Source organism: Aquila chrysaetos, chromosome 10 (assembly GCF_900496995.4).
Source record: "Aquila chrysaetos chrysaetos chromosome 10, bAquChr1.4, whole genome shotgun sequence".
Classification (NCBI taxonomy): domain Eukaryota; kingdom Metazoa; phylum Chordata; class Aves; order Accipitriformes; family Accipitridae; genus Aquila; species Aquila chrysaetos.
Window position 1 is genome coordinate 12,072,488 of NC_044013.1, and position 20,309 is coordinate 12,092,796.

Consider the following 20,309-nt stretch of genomic DNA (forward strand, 5'->3'; position numbering starts at 1 on the left):
CGGTCATGCCTGCAGGGAAGGGGAAGTTACTCCCCAAAGGACCCCCAAGCCCACCGACCCGAAGGCTCACAAACTGCTCATGACACCTAATTAGCCTAATAAGTTCGAGAGCCCACCTGAAGGAGGGGCAAGGATGATAAAACGGCACAAACTGAAGCCCCAGGCACGCAAGCCCACTGGAACCAGACCCCTCGTCTGACTAGAACCAGGACCGGTGACATCTTCGTCTTTTCCTTTTTCTCTCCCTGTCTTGCTCTCTCTTTCTCTTTCCTTTTCCATAATCCCTACACCTTATCCCTTTAAGACACAAAACCGTTGACCAAGCCTGGGACTAGGACCAGATCCAGCCGCCCCTGGGCTCCTCTCTGAGGAGGAGCCTAGAAGTCAAGGGGGTCTGTTCTGAACCTCTTGACGCAATGGGAGGGATCTCCTTATTCGATTCCCTGAATTGATGTATATGGGTACCACGGGTTACACCGTTTACTGAGGTAGTTCCATGCCAATTCCTGTTGTGAGAAACCCCGCCACCTGCTGTTATGCCTCCCAAGTTCAGGTTGCTTCTGCCATGAATAAAATGTTTAACTGATCCTTCGGTGTCGTTTCACCTTAATTTAGCCCAAGGGAATTCCGAATTCAACAGGACTCCCTGGTCTGTCCAGCCCGGGTCGTGACAGCTTATTGTAAACAAAAATCACAGCCACTTTTAAGTACAATCATACCCTCTCATTCAGGCAGGCAATTTCCACTGCTCTCGTTACGAATTTACCAGGGTGGTGTTGTATCTAGCAGCAGCCTCTACATGGCATATACAAAAAATCCCTAACAACCTTTAAGAGCAAGGTGCAGAATTTGCTATGTGTGTGTTACTGACTTCTATCCAGGGACCTTTCAACCCCAAATAGTGGACTCCTACTAACAAAGGCAGAATCAACATTTTTCATTAGCTTAAAAACCTTCAGACTGGTATCACAGTGGCTTTTTGTCAACAAGACAGAGAAAAGGAGGACACATTACTTCATTAGCTTCTCAAATTACTGCTCAGCTGATAATTTATTTCTAAGCATACCCATAGCTTCTCTCAAGTATTTGAAAAATGAGGTTCCTCAAGCATTAATATAAAAAAATAGTCTCAGTTTTCAAACTATACTCACACTCCAAAACATCTAAGAATTGAACATGGAAAAAATGTACACATAGAGTTCTGCATTGCAATAGGCCCGAGTAAGAAACAAACACACAAGTACATAAACTTCATTTTGTTCCTTTCGGTCCAGTTCTGCAAAATGCATTTTGTTTTTCACAAATCTTGATCTGCTGGGGCAGTTGTAGCTGTACCTACCAACCACCTTCGGCTGACTTGTAAGGAGTGATACAGTTTTGACCTCAACTAATGGTAAAGCCAGTGAGGTTTTGGGGTTGTTGTCGTTCCCCCTAGACCCCCCTCCCCCCAAAAGTCTGCACTCAACACCTCAAAAGCTGCTTTGCATCTCAGACAATCAGATCTGCTCTAACATGAAACTCAGCACTGCTGTAAAATAAATAAAACTCATAAAACTCAACTCCTGGAGCATTCTTTGTTATCCGCATATGCAAATGAATGTGCTTAGCACTTCAGTGTTAACAACTTGGCCATTGATATTACATGCTGGAAAAAAGATAGCATTACACAGGAAAAAGAAAAGCTGCCTACCCTGGAAAACCACTAGGTGAGTTTTTATGGCTGTTTTCCATTCCTGCCCTTTTGGGAACCAGAGGACATTTTTCCATTAATTGTGTTGTGTTTATCAACTCTGAGAGGAGGTAGATGAATCTAAGCACAAGTCAGAGATTTTCTGTGATTTCTTTGTCTAGCATGGAGGTCTATGCAACAGGGGCTATCAAGTGTCTATAATCACTTTACGTCCTATGTAGTTTGGGAGTTAAAGCAACACCCATACTCCGCCTGCTTTATGTTAGGCCTGTAAACATCCTGAAGTTACCGAGCAGTAAATTGTAACTTCCACATGAATATGACTAGGTTTTAAACTGGGGGATGTCTTCTCTTACAAAGCATCCTGATTCCAATTTAAAGTCTATTACCCAAAGGGGTTTCCCGACCTTGTGTGTGGGAGCCCTTTCTGCAAACATCTGACACAGAGTCACTGATCTTGGTGGGTCTCATGGCAACTACATCACGCAAGAAAATGGCCTTGGTTCTTCAGTTGCTACCACATACCAAGAGGAACAATTCAAGGTCGCAGTAGAAGCGTAAAGCTTTTTTCTGGTCCTATGGAAATGATTTGTAGCTTTACAACTCTTTACTCTAGGGGAAGGTAGGGTAACTACTGGAGTTGCTTTACCTTTTAGGCTGTGTTCCACTTGTTTGTTTCTCAAGGTGAAACTCCAAAATAAAAGCCTTACCTTCTCCCTTTTTGTACCTGTTAAAGCATTTGCTTTTGAAGTCTGCCTATGGCAGATACACTGCCTGCTTTTTGTACATTTCTGCCTCAGCAGCAGCCAAGTTCCAAGGTAAACTGCATTTCTGGAAAAGTTGTTGCTGTTGTTCTAACAGCTGTGTCACATGAGGGGATGTTACTGAAAAGCCAACCTTCAGTGAAGACTTTAGTGTTTCCTCATTACTGTTACTTTTGAGAGAAAGAGCAATAAACAGCACTAGCTTCGTAATTCACTGTCAGAACTAACTGCTGTTTTTTTTAGTGGAGGGCTTCCTGATCTCTCTTGCCTAGTCAGCACTTCATATCCATTGAAGACCAGCACAAACCAGTCACTGCTCAGAAGTGAAGAACATAAAGCAACAAAGACCAAAGAAGATTGTCCACAGCCACACGTAAAAAGAAAGTAAGTTGCTTCTGATCTATTCACATTCTCATGGTTTCTTCTACGAATGAAGAAACAAAGTTCTTCATTCCAGGGGAAAAAATGGATTATTCATTCTACAAATGTTAAACAGTAGAATTAAGAAAAAAAAGTGGAAAGAAGGAATAGGAGTAATTGCTGCAGATAAGGATGCTGATCAGATCCTCAGAGGTGAGCATGGATGCTGCCTTCGGCACTGGCACAGTGTTTTTCAACTGCCACAGGTCAATCAGAAGCTGATGAAATACTCTCTTTCCAGTCTCTGGTGGCCAAACACAGATCTCACTCCACACAAGACTGCTCCAGGCAGCAAGGCTCTGCACATATGGCATACATTTTCCCTCCTAGTGCAGATCCTTTGAACACAGATATCTCCCAACTCATTCACAAAGGCATAATTTTAAAAAAGCAAGTGGCAGGCTAGTTCAGCAAGCAATATGTAAAAAGGACAGTTGCTTGGTCAGACTCCTTGCTGAGCCCTACATACCATCTCCAAAGGGTGTTTACTCTGACACAGAAGGCAGAGAGCAAGAGTTTCCTCTCAAGGTGGCAATGTCACTTTAGAGTAAACTATCAGAGACATTGGGACTATATCCATCTCCTATATCAGTCCTGGGCTGCTGCTGAGACCTCGAATTGTAATAACAAGGCCCTTGTCTTAGGCAGCTTTAGAGACGACAACAGATGCATCCCATCAGATAATCCCTGAATCATCATGCAAGGTGTACACCGTGCAATGCCAATAGCCTCACTCTCTTCTCAGTAGGTCGCAAATAAAGCTCATTACAGGAAGCTGGCTCTGTCCTTCAACAATGTGACAGGTGATTCTCGAGGAAAGGAACTGTTCTCACTTCCTGTAGGACTGGCTGCCTGCAGAAAAACAGCAAGAAAGGGTCTGTCAGCTGAAAGCAGGATTTATTATAAGACAGGAGCTGCCTGAGGGCAACACTTGTTCAACCTGTAAAGTGACACAAACACCACAAAGAACATGCACAAAGGCACCTTAACCACTGATGTTGCAACTTAAAAATGCAGAAAGTATTTACGCCAACCACTTGTCAGGGGACACTGAAAGAACTTGTGGAAGAGCGGGGAGTCACCAGGGCCCAGTCGCACTCCTGACAAAAATCATTCCTCATTCTTCTGGTAGAGATTTTTGTACTACTCTAGCTCCACTGTGTCCTAGGCAGAACTTGGTACACTGCAAACAGCTTGAGCATGCTCATGCAGAGTTGCTTGGAACAGAGGCACAGTAAGGAACAGGGTAGATTAAAACCATTCAACCATGTCCACGTGGAGCACATAAGCACAGTTGAAAAAGTCTAAATTTGGAGGTCCAGCCTATGTTCTACCCGTGCTGCCAGTGTCATCCCTGTATCAGCTAGGAAGTGGAATCCACAGAAAATCCCAGCATGGCTGGTTTTATTTGGAGGAGCTTGGTTTTGCTTTAAGGTACAGCTTTAGGGCTCAGTTAACAGCAGTGGCTACATCTCAGGCAGGAATCTGGCCCCAGGCCTGTAGCTGCACTAAGTACCTGTGCTTCCTCTACATTCCTCAGGCATTCCACAAACTGCATGCTCCAAGAGGAGCAGTCCAGCTAGTTCAGCTAGGTTTATGTAAAAGCAACTTATTTCCAGAAAATACACCTATAATAAATATTAATAACAAGCTAAAAATGTGTCTCTAAAATAAGTTAGCATATCAAGTAAGTACAATCAGAAATTAATCTTTTTCTCATCACGCCTATCAGCTATAAAAACTTGTATTTCTCCAGAAATACCAAGAAATCCCCAAACTAAAGAGTTTTCCACTGTCTCTTGATATGTAAAAACCTACATACCTATGCCGCAGACAAATGGGAGGCAGCAACTCCTGAAATCTACTGATTGCTGATATCTGTACATCTGATACCATTTTTGACTTAGAGATGAGTCAGCTAGGAAATTAAAGGAACAGTAGCACAGAGCTTTACTAGGGAAACATTAGGGGCTCACCTGCTTCAGATGACTTCCCTGCACCTTTAAGTAACAGCTGGGGATTACCTTTGAGAACCTCAAGTTTGGACATAGGTGCTTGAAGCCCTTTTTAGTCCTTTAAAAAAGTGGTCCTGATCCTCTCACTTTTCCCAACCATAAACACCTGTGTGAAAGCCCCTGCAAGATGGACAATAACTAATAGGTGCTCTGTGACAGCAGACAACAACACAGGATACATATACGCAGAGTGAATGGAAGATGACTTTGCAAAGTAATTTCTTTGCTATTTTTAGCAGGAAGATAAGAGTTTAATATTCAATTGCTGCCACCAAGTCATGGCACAGATGTGGACAGATAGGAAACAATTACCTGGAACCCCAGCAGAAAACTCAGGAGAAAAGGTAAATGGACACATAGTAAGATGTGATACCTGCTATACATTCAGCTTAGGATGCACAGACACAGCAAAGGTAAGAGGTATATTGTAAGATGAATCCTATCCAATAAAAGTTAGAAGAGCCCAAGAGTCTAGACTTACAAATTACATCTACTAAATCAACAGAAAAACCCAAGATGATGTAGAACTCTAATCACACTCTGCTTTAATGCAATTTCAAAATAAAATACATTATACACTGTGCCACTAGAAAAGGAACTTACTCCAGAGCCCTACAAGAGCAACATATGTATGTTGCATCTTTCATAGAACACAGGCACCCAGGAGTGTAAAGCTGCCCTGGAGAAAGTAGAACATGCGGAGGAGTTTTTGCGTGTGTGCACGTGCTATGCTTTTCCCTTCTTCAGCAGACCTTCTCCTTTTCAATGGGCTAGTGCTTTTGTAAATGAACCGAGACAGGAACCAGGGACAGACTCTCGGGTGTTAACACCGTGTTCAGTCAGGACAGAACAGTGCTCCTATCACAGGAAACAGGAACTACTGATGTCAGAGGTAAAACACAGGGCATGCAGCGAAAGTAAAGCTGAAAGAGCTGGCAATATTACTTAAGCACAGGACTGTTCAAGCAAGTACTCTCTAGGTCAAAACCTCCCTTAACCACCAAGGACATTCCCTTCCATTGCCTCACCTGTACTCCCTGAATGAAACCACCCCATCTCCCTGCATACGCAACTGTGTGGAATGACAATAAGCGAGCAATGTTGAAGACTTAGGAAGTCTTAGTCAGCTCTGTTGCTGATTTACTAGGTTACTTCAATTCTCTGCCTTTCATTTTCTGTACCTGTAATGAGGAGCTAATGACATACCTCAAATTTCTCGGGAAGGTTTGCAAAGTATTATGAGTTGCCATGTTTTTGTGAAATGTTTAAAGATAACAGTTACAGCTAAAGAATAGAGCTGATGTTATATTATGATCAAATAATCACCACTAAACTTCTTATATGTTTGGAATAAGAATATACAGCATATGGCTTCTGCCATTTTCATTGATGATGGACCCAGGGGTGTATTTGAATCCAGCTAGTCCTATCCACACTCCAGGGAAAAAGCTTACTCATTACCGAAGAATGCATCTCCCCCCCCCAAACCCCACAGCTTACACACCATACATGTGTTTACTGTTGTGTGAGCATCTGAGATTAACATTCCCACTTTATTTGGGTTGTGTTGGCTGGCTCAAAGCAAGCATCCATCCTTTCCCTCCAACCTCAAGTCACAGCCTTCCTCTCTTCTGAGCCCACTGCAAACTAGTACTGCTTAAACTTCTTCAGGCAACAACACACCCATATGGTTCTTAAATACAAGTCTCCAGTAGGATGATGACTGCCACAAGCAGCACACATTTGGCTGTCTGCTTGCTAGGCTGCCCTGAGCCCATCTTCTGAACTGCCTGACGTCTGATCTATGTGCAGTTGCAGTATAGACACACCCAGGGATCCAAATTCAAGAACATTAAACAAGTTACAGAGCAGAGTGAACATGTGTCTAAAGAAAAGGAAAAAGTCTAAGGACATGTAGAGCAAGTCTAATCTGAGACTAGAAGCTTCCCCCCAAACTTCTGAGAATTTGGGCCACTTTTCTCCACCCAGAGACAGGAAAAAGCATGTCTCAACTGCTCACGTGACAGCCTGGATATAGGAGCAGTGTTCAGCAGGATATAATTACATGGTTGTACATCCTGCAGATGACAAGTACAATGTCATATACTCCTGGCACATTTGTAAAATACAACTTCATTCCTGGAGAGCTCCTACAGTGCTCCCTTCCTTTCCCACCCCAAGGACTGACAAATAGAATGATGACTTTTTCCACTTACTCTGTCTGCTCCTTGTGGATGATCCTGAGGAGCTGGGACGGCTTGTTTGTTGGGGTCCAGACTGAGAGAACTGAGGGGCAATGGCTGGGACCTTTCCCTTTCTAGGGCTGGCACTCTGCACTTCAGGAGTGCGAGGGATCTTAGGTTTGCTGGTGAAAGCTGAGGGAAACTCGCTGTTGGAGGAGATGGAAAGGGTTAGCAATGTATGGAGAAATATGTATGCATAGTAAGTCTGCAACCAAGTGAAACCTGCAGTACGTGCTGTGACAGCATGACAGACCGTTCAAAATTCAGGGAGACTGCAAATGGAAAGGAACATGGCACCACAGGTGCTGCCCTGGGGCATGTACTCACTGCACAGCCTCTAAACCTGGCTCTATTGACCTGTCTATCCTACTCAAACCTGGTTCTTTGGACAACAGGATTGAACAGGTACAGTTAAGTCCACTGCAAACAAGTAATAGATCTTTAGCCTGTTTTCCATTGTGTTTATCACACACACAGACTCAATCTGAGGTGCAAAAACCATATAGATATGCTCCAGCACAGGAATACATCCTTTTAGGGCACAGACACTAATACTTCTCCCAGGTATAGGTCACAATCTTGGCAGACACAGGCAGCCTCCCTGGCTCCCAGCTGCAGTAAGAGTTGTAGAACTCCCTGAAGGCTTTGTCAAAAGAGCAGAAAGCTGTGATGGCATCTATGAAATAAATTCCCTAAGCACACAGGTTCCTTGTTCGCACTGAGAACATAAAACAGCTGCTGCTATTTCACAGTCTGCATGTGCTGCAAGAATACCATTCTTTAAAATTTAGTCCATGACTCTGTGAGGATACACTGTCCTTCCCTGCCCCCAGCACCAATATATTCCTTCCCAGGTACAAAAATGGAAGCTACCAGGAAATAGCAAGTCTCTAAAATAATTCTGAATCTATATTCATGTTTGCTCTGGTGAGTCAATTTTCTCTTAAAAGGAGCTACATGAAAAAGCTCATCATATTTAAAAAAGGAAGTAAAATCAGAGCCAGAGGCAGGAGATCGAAAAAGGTGCCATCTAAAGACAGGCGATTAAAATGGAAAGTCCCCGTGTTATTACCTCCATCAAAAGAACCCTTTGTGACCATCAGAAAGGGTGATTAGGAGGATTTTCAAGACATTTAATCTCTCCTCCTCCCCTGGCAATGCTGCGGAGTCAGTGCTGATTAGCCCTTCCATACCCCTGCTTCACCTTGCAGGGAGATTTGAGCAAGTGTTTCTTTTGTATTTTAAATAGCATTAATTGTCTGTATTTTGCATATGTATATGCTAACTATTAAGGACAGAGACGTGCCAACTGGTCTGCTAAGAGCCCTCTCTGCAACATTCTACCTACCTCTGACTATTACAAGTATTATGCTTGTCTTATTTCAAAGGACGAGGTGGCAGCAGAACCATACTAGCAAAACAAAACCAGAAAAGTAAGATTGGCTAGATAAAACCCCAAGCCGTGGACCAGAGACATATTTAAAAATCTATCTCCATAAAATAGTCTCATTGTTACTGCTTTTTTGTAATTTTATTCACTTTGGTTCAAGAGCTGGGTTTTCAATTCACTAGTGCTCTCCGTGGTAATCTTACGTGTACTATGATATGCTAATGTAGATAAAAAAGGAAGATCCAACAGCCTCACAGCAGTTTTTGAGCCATAAAGGAGCTTTTCTTTTTCCTTACTCAGCAATAGATAACAAAACCCTGGATCTGTATGCCCATACACTAAAAAGCGTTTTTATAGCCATCAACAATCTTCACAGAGTTTCACTGCAGTAACCTAGGCAGCCAGACTATGAGCACTTTGGAGACAAGGCAAAGTAATGCAACCAGAGTCACTATACTTTACCAAAGAGAGACATACACAGTGGTCACACAGGATGATTCACATCTTTGCAAACTCTTCAGGAAAGGATTATATGAAATAAGCTGGTAGAAAACACTGTAAAGTTAAAAAAGCCCTGCTGGATGCAGGATGCAGAGCAGGTCTCGGTCTCCATGTGCCCAGGTGGTCACAGAACCACCTCATCTTTTACTACATCAATAAATAGGCCAAGATCAACAGAAAATAATTAACCCTCAGAATAACACAGCAAACTGCTATTTGGCATCCTTTGGAACTTGATGTGATGAAGAAAGAAGCAGCAAAATCTACTGTGGGAAAATGTTCTGTAGTATTTGGTAAAGGAGTCATTTATGACAAGGGGTGGTAATTTGAGAGCAAGTGCTGGGAAAAAAAAAACAAAACCAAACAAACAAAAAACCAAACCCACAACAAACTCGCACAGAAACCTAGATTTGCACTGAGAAGAAAGAATACTGTTTACTTGCAAAAATGGAAATAATTGTTTATAAAAATGTGCACAACAGACTGACACTGGGATCTGAATAATCAACCAGGAGACATGACAGGACTGGAACATACAAAGATGAGTTAGACCATTTTCTCCATGAGAAATACACTTGGACTTTTGGCCATTTTTATCAGATTATCAGAAAAGCAAGACCATTAGAGACCTAAGAAGGCCCTGCAGAGTTTAAGCTCTTTATTATAATGATACTAGACATAGTCACAATAAAAAAATAAGGGCTTTTTCAGGCAGCCACAATTGTAAATTCAAGCCTGTTACAAATTTATCCTTGATTAGCTAAAAAGCACAACAGATCTATATTCTTACATGATCAAAATGCAGCAGGGAACACCAATGCAGGGCCAGCTGCCAGTCTGACATGCATCAGCTAGAACAATCATTTGTTCCTGTGGAAATAAAACAACTGCAATAGACGTATCACTACTAGGGCTTCATTCTTCTCTCAGACTAATTTAGCATAATTTCACTGATCTCTGTGCGGTTAAATTCCCAATTTATACTGCTAAGGAAGAGGGGAAATAGCAGTGACCGCTTCATCACCACAACTCAGCCCTCTTTCTCATACATGCCTCTTCTAGGAAGGTCTTGGTATTTGCCTAGCAGGAAGGAGACATCTCTTACCTTACAATGGTCAAAACTATGACCAAAGCAGCAATTTATTTGCTCTGTTTGTTTTGCAAACAAATTAAAGTATGCTTCCAAGAACGAAAGAATGAAAAGGTCAGGTCTAGCTGTTGCAACACCAACATATTAACAAAAGACCCTTGACACAGGAAACCCTGTATTCGCTTGGACTGTGAATGGCTACATTCCTATATCTGTAACTCGAGGCTGCATTTGTAAATACAAATTACTGTATGCGTGCTAAGGAAGCACGCAATGAAAAGATATTATCTTCTTCTGCAAGATACTGCACCTGTGCCTTCAGTTACAGATCCACCTATTACTGAGATTTAGACATACATTTATGAAGAAAAATTAAAGATTACTGGGGACATGTCTTTTTAATAATAGATTATGACTGTAGAGAAGCAAAGCCTCTCACCAAGCTGGGGGGGAAAGATGCTGCCAATTTGGCTTGCTTCTTGCAAGCCAAAGCCTGAAAAATAATCTCTCTCTCCATCACAAAGCAAGCAATTTGGCCATAAAATTTGCATGGTCTATTTGTATTTGTAGTATGTGCTTAGCTACTGTTAGGACAGACAACAGAAATAAAACCAGTAATGCTGGGATAGGGGTATGACTACTAAGCACTTCAGCTGTTAACCAGTGATAATTTGTTGACAATATGTAATTTCTCAGATCTCACCATGGAAACAGCATAACTGGGGGAAACAAAAAAAAACCCCAAAAAACAAAAAAAACCAAACCAACAAACCAAACCCCCACCCCACCCCACCCCCCAAAACCCCAAACTGCACACAAGCATCTGTAGGCCAGAAGGAAACAAAGCTCTAAGCACAGAGTCCAGTTTTCAGAAGTGCTAGAGCTTTAACTGACACAAATAACTAAGCACTTCTGAAAAATCAGATCCGTAAAGAGTTGGTAAAACCTTTCCTTTAATACATCTCCACCCATTCTGTGTTTTACTTCTGGAATGTACTTGCTTTTAAAATTTCTCTACACTCACTGTTTAAAACTTGGCCCAATCAAATTAGTTATAGGAAAAAGCTGTTAATGTCTGAAGGACACATGCGGGCCCTGAAAAACTTTGCTAAACCTTGGTCCAATTGCTAATGAATTCCTAGTTCTCATCCAAGATATAACATCACAGTCCTACATACGACAAAGGCTTCACAGAGGGCTCAAGGTACGAACAGGAGGAGAGCAAGATCTTTCATCTTCTTTTAAGAGAAATTGTTTCAAGGAAGAGTTGAAACCCATTGTTGGGAGAACTCATAATACTGCCTCCCTTGCTATACCCATCTAGTGGATAAATCAGGGACTCTTGTCAGCAGCGCTAGCAGCTCAGCATGTTTAAACACTCTGAATCTACTTAAATGCTTAATTTTTCTTCCTTCTGCAAGTTAATTCCTGCCCCGTTCCCACAGTCCTACCTATTTCTTTACTAATACATGATTTTTCATGGGTTAGAGTCAAGTCATCTAAGGAAGCAATGAGGAAGTTTTATTTGCAGAAGACTGTGTTGTGCGTACATGTGAAGTTCATTAATAATGTCTTGCCTGAGATTTCTCCCATTCTGGACCAGATGCTTAGAAATTGAACTGCTGCCTCTGGCACAGCTAAGGGTATTTTGTTTGGCAAGCACCACCACAGCTGTCTCAGACCAGACTACATCATACATCAAATGACTTCACAGATTGTCTTTACAGCAGCATGGAACTAGCTGGTAAGTCCCCTCAGACTCCTCTTGCACTTTTAGATACTCCTCTGGATAAATCATACCTATGGAATTGCCCATTTACTTTGTCCTGGGTGAAGTCAGTAGATCGGGAAACCAAGATATTGTCACCAGCTGGGATGCTTCGGTCCATTCTATGGCCTGATGAGAATACTTTAGATGACTTCATTTCAACGGCTATTTGAAAAAGAAACACAGTTCAGTGAGGAGTTGACTCTCTACAATTTTACTAGAAACACAATCAGGTCACATTTCCTGCTGTACGAAGGAGACCTTGAGATAATGGCAGGCTACTGAGTTAGCATGGCAGACTGCATTACAGCTCATCAGCTGAGCCAAGCCAACTCCAAGCATGCATACTTCCAGCCCTTTGCAATTGGAAAGTAAAACATGCTTGGATCATTTTCAAAGCAGCTACACTCTGCATTTGCAATGGCCTAGGAGCATCCAGACCGTCAGTTAACATATATCGGCTAACGACCAATATCTCATTAAAGCCACATGAATGCAAACACTTGCAGTTGTCTGTACATATCCATAGTAACAGGCAGTCACTGCAGACAAAAACCAGTGTTTTACACTTCTGTCACACTTCAGGTCTGTTACATTAGTTCAATATACCTCACTTTCTCCCTTGCACTAATGGAGAAGGGAAGGACAGTCAGTTTGCCAAGAGACACAAGGCTACCAAGATGTGCAAGATTAATAAAAATTTAGGGAAAATCCCTAGCTCCATTCCTCCCATGCTCAGGACAGGTTGCCATCCTAATTTGCTCTCACATGCTGATATGGATGCAGATCAGGTCACTTTCAGACAAACATTTGGCTGCCCAGCACATATTCTGTCTGACATTCAGCATAATAAGTGTAGTAAGATGACCAGGGTTCATCTTTAGTCCACAAGTTTTCTGCTCACAGGAGACAAAAAAGAAAAGAAAGCCAGAATTATCAATTCTTTACCAAAGTGATAAAAAGGGAGGATGGACCCAGACAAAACCAGACCAACTCAAGAACAGCTGAATATATCCAGGCATGGAGGACATTAAGAACTGCTCTCATTTTTAGAAAACAAAAGAGGATCAAGGTTTCCTGAGGCTAAACTTAGTTTCCATGAGATATGACCTGGACGATACTAACTGTTCACATGAAGCTTTTATTCTAACTGTTTTTTCACTCTTGGTCGCTTACTGTTCCTTTCATGACTTGACTGCAGGAAACTCTGAATCCGAAAGTATTCATGCGATGCTGGAAAACTTATTCTGAAATGAGCAGGTTCCTGGTACTGCACAATGACCATCAGACCCAGATCAGAACTCAATAAACTGTATATTTATTTCACAGCAAAGATGTTTGGCAGGGCATGATGAGAGTCTCTAGAAGCAGTACAATTATTTTTACACCTTTCTGTTATGTACTGTTCTCTGTCGTATCTTAGAAGGCACTAGAAGAGAAGGCGCTTATTTTCCATTGTCTTAAATTAAAGCCTTTCCAATTTAAAATTACAAATCCCACTGCCTTTTGGAAAACAGGGGATATCCAAAGACACAATCGAATTATTATACAGAATGAAAGTCCCGTCACTGACATGAACTACCAGGGGATCTAGCAGTGCAGTCTCTCTTTCCTCTTCTCCTCTTCTCCTCATTTCTAAATCCCAAAAGGTAAGAAAGACAAGCATGTATTTCACTGGCTACTTGCAAAAACCTGAAACAAACCTCTGGCAATCCTTCAAGTAGCTCAGTGTTGTTTTATAGCCTAGGTTAGTGCTAGGAAGAATTGTCTCTGCCACACACAAAAATTCTATGTCTTTTTACATATATAATGCTTATAAACTTCAAATACGCTCTGACATCCAAGATTTTTCTACAAGAAAAGAGTATAAACTAGTAGTCTTATTAGTATCCACCTGCATTTAATTTTGACTGAAAACAGCTAATGAACTGTTTTAGACAGAGGCTACAAGCAAAGTTCTGACAATCTGAAACATTAAAGTTGGCAGAAATTTCTTCAGCATGAAGGCTTTAAATCAATATTTTCCATCAAAAATGAACATTTACTTTGCTGACTTACTCAGGCTCCTTGTTTAAACCTCCCCACAAATCTCTACAAGCAAACTGTCAGACAGCATCAGCAGCACAGAAAAACTGAGAGGTGAGTGAAAGCACTTGACTGGCAAGACATTATCAAAATGTGGTTCAGAAAGCCTGCTGGGCTCCTGGTGGCTGCATAATGCCTTAGAAATTGCAACCAATTACACTTTAAAACAGCAAATAGGAATACCTTTGATACCTGCTTGGCTTTGTTTCCTTTACGAAGCATGAGTATGTAAAACTCCATTTTTTTATTTCTATATAGGAAAACTGTCAAGTCAGTATGCCTTTGATTTGTTTACAACCTCTGTTGTTCTGAGTTGCTGCCTCTGGCCAGCTAACGTCCCTGCAGAAAGGGCTCAGCCTATACTCAAGGTGCTACTGCGCAAAGCGAGGCTTGAGGACAGCAGTTCTCATTCCTACACAACAGCAAGAACCCAAGTGCCCATCTTGAACAGGAGCTTCATCTGCTTCTATTATACGGCTTTCATTCAGCATGTCATATTTATCAGCTCTAGGCATTACGCAAGCAAATTCCTGTCTGCAAGACCTTGGTTACTTTTCTCAGAATCCTTTTCATTTCCTCTAGGAAATTTAAAAAAATAGAAGAGAGAGTAAAAAGTATGCTATTCCTTTACTGCTTCAAAGCATATTTTTCAGCAAAGTAAAGGCATGCTCTGTCTGAACTTATTAATAATTCTGTACCGGATATGCTGCAAGATCCTTTATCTAAGACTGCAGAACATTTTGCCTTAAATCCCTAATTGGAAATGTTAATGAATCCCTGCAAGAAGGTTGAAACTCCCACATCTGAAGTTCCATGATCCTGTGGATATCACAAGTTCAGAAAGAAAGTATTTCAGAAGCCTACAACCTTTTAAATTCCATCACATGTTTCTGAGCTCTCAGGTCCAGCTGAGTTTGCATTCATTTCAGTTTAAGTTGCAAGGACAGAATCTTTAGCAGCGTTACCCACAATGTAGCTATACAGCACAGGGCTTCCCATCCTCCACAACCTTTTATGGTTTGAATGTAGTTGCAAATCTAAGCAGATAACTGCAGCTGCCTTCAACTTTAATAGAGAGGTCTAGCCAACAGAGCCTGCAGGTGCCAGCAGACAGTGATTCATTTAGATCCAAACAAGGGTATATTTGATCAAGTAAGGGGCTTTGCCTGTTGGGAAGTGCGCTGTCTCTGGGCTGCAGCTCTTTCCCTAGGCAGAGGACATCGCGGAGTGAAATAACAGTACACATTGGAAACCCTGGGTATGATCCTTGACGCTTCCACAGGAAGCAAGATGGAGTGAGGCAAGTGAGACCATTGGCCTCTGCTGACCGCACATTACCTTCTGTAGCCATTCATTTGGCTTAAGCCAAAATCCAACTGTGTGCCCCAAGGTCTTGCAGCCTGCCCCAGGGTCTGCAAACGGAGGGCCAGTTCCAAGGCTGCATTTAAAAAAAATAAACAATCTACAACACACAAGCTAGGCCCCCAACACCCGCCCCAGTCAAGAAATACAGCAACATTTAACAATAGCATTCACAGAATATGCTTACATGAAGGGGAAGTGCAGAGGTCAGAAATGCTGGACCTGCTCCCACCACAAATGGGAGGATGACCACTTGGAAGAGACTGCAGCTTCTCATCCCTATCATGACAAGAACTGGTATCGTTTTCTGGCCTGGAGGAGAAAGGAGAATATGGAGCGATGAATTCTTGCAGTATAAAAAGTTGCATGAGAGTAAATTCTAGTTTCTTCTAATTGCCTGCAGTGACATAGAAGATACTGAAATTATTTTATATTTAGTGCTAAGGACATAATTTAACTGCATGACTGTAGCTCCTCTAAAACAGCTGATGTTAGATATAGTTGAAATTTAACATTTTTTTTTCCTACTGCAATAAAAGAGCTGAGGAAAGGAAACTGTAACTCCTTGCAGTCTGAAGATCTAAAATACCAGCAGGACACTTAAAGAAAAAGACTGTAGCAGTGGGCCTGAGAGGTCTTCAATACTTAGCTTTTTCAAGGATTTAAGATTTGCTCCTGAATATTACAAGGATTTCACTTTGCAGACCAATATGCAATACAGACTTAAAACAAAGTAGATAAGAAGTAGAACTGTTGATTTCCCAGTGAGGTGGATCAGTGAGAAACTGAAGTAGCTGAAGGACAGAACAGGGACAAGATTGCTTAGTAATAAGCAATAAAACACAGCAGAAGCAAGAGGGGTGTGAAAAGTGTGTGAAAAGAAGTTGGCAGACACAGAAAGTTTCCCTGCCCAATATCAGGTTAAGGTAACTAGACTATATTTGTAGTTAGAAAGGATGCATTCCAAGGAGGCAGTTAATGATTTCACAGCTAAATCAGTTTCTAAGGAAACAGCTAGCAGAATATTAAGTAGTTCAGTCCCCCTTGAGCGATCTCAGCCAGTGAGTCTTTAAAGAGGAAGGGGCGGGGGGAGGGGGGAGGGAAAAGGCAGCTTCCAGTATTTCCTGGCTCCCTCAGCTCCAAACAGCAAGAGCTTGTCCATATAGGATCCCATGACAATTCCTCTGAAGTAACTAGAGCCTTGTCTGCACTGGGAAGTCATAGAAAAATTAGCATGGAATAGCTGCTACATGTGCAGTGGCTATTCTGCATTAATGTTCTGTGTGAATACTTCTATTCAGCACTAGAAATATGTCCGCCCCCCACTTTTGGGGGTATGAACCAACAACTCACAGAGATACGTTACAGTATCTCCATCATGCTTCCTCTTTCACAATGTTTTTAAAATGGAATATGTTACATCAAGTCTCACGTGAAGAACTTCAAACAAGATGTATTCACTTCAACTCTGAATGCAAGAATTTACACAAATGTTTAATGTAGTTTAACTACTCTGCTGAATCCAAAACTTAAGATAATTCAGATCAACTGTTCTGGACTGTTGGTGAGTAGACAAGCTGCATACGAGGCTAAAAGTCTGACATTTTTCATGCCATTTCATCTGATACAAACACAAGCCACTTAAATTATTATTTAAAATATGAAATTAATCCAGTTCAGCTATTGCTTTCAAATTAAGGCAGCTAAGATTTGGTCACTTTTATTGTCATCTTCTTGCAAGGCTTCCTGAGAGACTATTTCCTCAATTTAGTAAATTAATTCATACTAAAATCAGAATAGCATAAAAGCCATCAAAGCTTGTCCTTTTCTGTTGTAAAATCTGGTTCAAGAATGTCTTCATCTATTTACAGTTGTCTTGCACACAAATTAGTTAGATATAAAGTACAAACTTGTCATTCAGGGTGGTATCTCATTCTTCCTGCTTAAAACATGGGAGCACCAAACACTCATATTATTTCTACCATTTCGCCAGAGCAGGAGGGAAATTAATTTTCACATATTTTCACCATACTGCTGTTTACATTTTTCCTCCCTAGTTTGCACAGTGAGGCAATCTGTAAAGACTGCTTCACACCATCAAACTAACACTTCTCTTAGACCCAAAGCTACCAGAACCAGTATGGTAGAAAGGTGTTTTTAATTTGTATCCAGCAGTGACCTGAAGCCGTCTTGTGCAGGCATGAGCTGCACAGCTATTCATAAGGAGATTCAAGTTTTGAAAATATAGGACTAGCATCACTCCGGTATCCTGGGATACTGTTAAGTAAACATACTGCCTGGGTAGATGGTGGTAAAGAAGAGGCACGCAATCACTTAGAGATTATTTCTGATGCATAAATTGCAGCGCACTACATGGCACCAGGAAATAAAAGCCACTCCCCCGGGTTTGCCACTGTTTTTCTGACTTCCCATAGGAAAGTCACTTCATTTTCACAAGTTTGTTTTTCTCTCCACTTATAAAGCAGGAACGTAATGCTTAGACACTCCACTGGTAACTAAGATTTATTTCTGAAAAATACTTTCTAAATAGGCTGTAAGGCTACCCTAACAGCCAATTCCACAGAATCAGTCCAGGTCTCCCAGCCCACCATGGGCAACATACTGTGCAGGGAAAGTGGGGCCTTGAACTCGGTAACACTGACCCCACAGTAAAGTGGCACTGTATATTTGGTGATGTATTAGCCAGTTTAGATTTTTAAGGCCTGAAGTTCTTTTGGAGGACTGCAGGAAAATGATTAGATAATCAACTATGCTACTAATATGAGCTTATATTAATTAGTTGCTGTTTTCTTCTTACACACACACATTTAATATATAGGGAGAGGGCTTGCAAAAGCTATGGACACTTATGATGGTGAAAGAGTTGACCACTGTGAGAAAGGACACAAAGTAAAAACTCCAAATCTGCATTCAGGCTACAGCAGGCAGAAGAAGTAGGTGACATGCTCAAACAGATGCCATTTTTCCCAGGCTAGTACTCAGAAGAAAAATCAAGACTGTACAAGACAAATGCTGCCTTGGGATAGCCAAAGGTTCTTTTTCTGCTTTGGAAGTGTGTGTTTCATTCATCTTGCTTTTTTTAAAAAAAAAAAAAAGAAATGTCTTCCAGGGCTTTTTCGATGCCCAGATCTGGTATGTTACACTTGTCCATTCTAAGGCCCTGGTAACATAATCAATATAATCCCATATGAATGGCACAGCTGACAAAAAGACATATTTGGATGACTCAGGAGGGCTCCCAGTCAGATCACCTGCTTGTATGAGTGCTAATACCAGCACAAGATAGTGGGGGGGAATAAATATGGGCAAGATAAAGCTGCAACCACTCCCTATCTAAAACAGTAGGCTTCGATCAGATTCAACTACACCTGTGTAACTATAGCCTAAATCAATCCCCACTGTCTTCTGTATGGATCTTCCACACTAAAATGGGGAAGAATTGTATTTTAAGAAATAGAAAATATGAACATGAAAGCAAAGAGTGGCAGGGGGGATGACACAGGACAGTCTTCAGACTTCAGGACTGATACATTCTTCTAAGAACCACCTTTACATTCCAACTTCATTACACTGTTGTATTTCAGGTTACCCATTCATTTTAATGTACTTAGCTATACCAATAGTGTGACTTTCGAGTACTATTATCTATACTTTGTTAGAGTGACTTGTAGTGTCTCAGCTTAAGTTTCTACAGAAATGAAAACATTAAATCCTCATAATAAACTGCTGCCTGTATCGCAGCTACCTGGATTTGATCAAATCCAAAACTGTATGCAACTAAAAGTAAACAACCATTTAAATTTGAGATCTCATTGGTATTTTACTTCCTCAGTCAGGACAGTGAAAAGGAGAAGTATCATCTCAGAAATTAAAAGATTAAGATATACTTGTTCTAACAGAAAACAGAGCATATTCAAGGAGCTCTATACTGTAAGATTTCTTTATTCCATTTACAATGCAGCCTTCTACCTCTGACACCAATCACACCAAAAGCAAGGTATCACAGACCCTCCCACTGGAAAACACATTTCTTCCAAAGCAGGAAACACAACATAAGATTTTTGTCTTTCCCCTTTTCTTTTTAATCTGTCCTCTTATGGGTGTGTAGCAAATCTCCCCAGAGCAATGTACTTTCTTGCTTATAAAGTGGAAGATCCCAGGCATTTTAGACACTCCATGCAACTTCCCAATAGAATATGAGAAGATGAAAGGACCATGAACACACAGGATATAATGCAAATTTAAATCAAACTGATCAGTAAACATTTACTCAACTATTCCAAGTATGTGACCTCAACCAATGGACCTTTCTCTGCCTACAATATTCCTCTCCTTTCTTTTTTTGAAACGATCTTTAAGAAATTACAATGGCAATGCACTTTTAGGTAGGGAAGGTTTATTTATCAGGCATTGTTGGGTTTTTTGTTCTTGTTGCTTTGTTTTTTAAAGGAGCTTAAAAAAAATCCAACTTGGTCTCATTTATTTGGACTTACATTAGGTACACAGTTCTGTGATAACCTGGAGTCACAGGTCTCTGGAGGGGCTCATCTATACTCTGATGGACACCGGGAAACAGCTTCTTCTTGGTTTTTGGAGTATGAGTCATTATCTGATACACAGGAAATAAAGAAATGGAAAAAAAAAAAATGCAGTGGAAAGATAGGTAACCGGAGCCATAGAGAAAATTCTATAGAAACATTGCATCAGAAACTAAGTTGCATTCTGGTGTCACTAGATAAAATTCCCAGGAATCACTGTAGGCTGTTCCATGACATCTTATCTCAGGTCACATTTCCATCATCACCGGTACACCTATGGACTCCGGGATCCAGAATGTATACAGTCACATTTATCTCAAATTAGTCACAGCACACTAAATGGCGTTCATGCAAACTTTACGCTTTTTTACTTAATGGGGTTTTGCTGCTTGAGGTAAGACACACAATACTTGATCTGGTGT

The 20,309-nt window shown here is 41.2% G+C and overlaps 1 protein-coding gene across 9 annotated transcripts in view; it reads right to left on the reverse strand.

Annotated features, from left to right (window-relative positions):
• Window positions 1–241: 241 nt before the first annotated feature.
• ARMC9 (armadillo repeat containing 9) overlaps window positions 242–20,309 on the reverse strand; it is a 72,185-nt gene continuing 52,117 nt past the window's right edge. For 5 of the 9 annotated variants that reach the window (XM_030028270.2, XM_030028274.2, XM_030028272.2 and 2 more), the window contains 5 exons: window positions 19,843–19,958; window positions 15,516–15,640; window positions 11,914–12,046; window positions 7,106–7,278; window positions 242–3,726 (listed from right to left, as the gene is read on the reverse strand). In XM_030028270.2, coding sequence (XP_029884130.1) covers window positions 3,704–3,726; window positions 7,106–7,278; window positions 11,914–12,046; window positions 15,516–15,640; window positions 19,843–19,958 — 570 coding nt within the window. In that variant the 3' untranslated portion in view covers window positions 242–3,703. Of the gene's footprint in view, window positions 3,727–7,105; window positions 7,279–11,913; window positions 12,047–15,515; window positions 15,641–19,838; window positions 19,959–20,309 lie in introns of those variants that run through there. The other 4 variants (XM_041126779.1, XM_041126780.1, XM_041126781.1 and 1 more) reach the window with 4 other exon arrangements.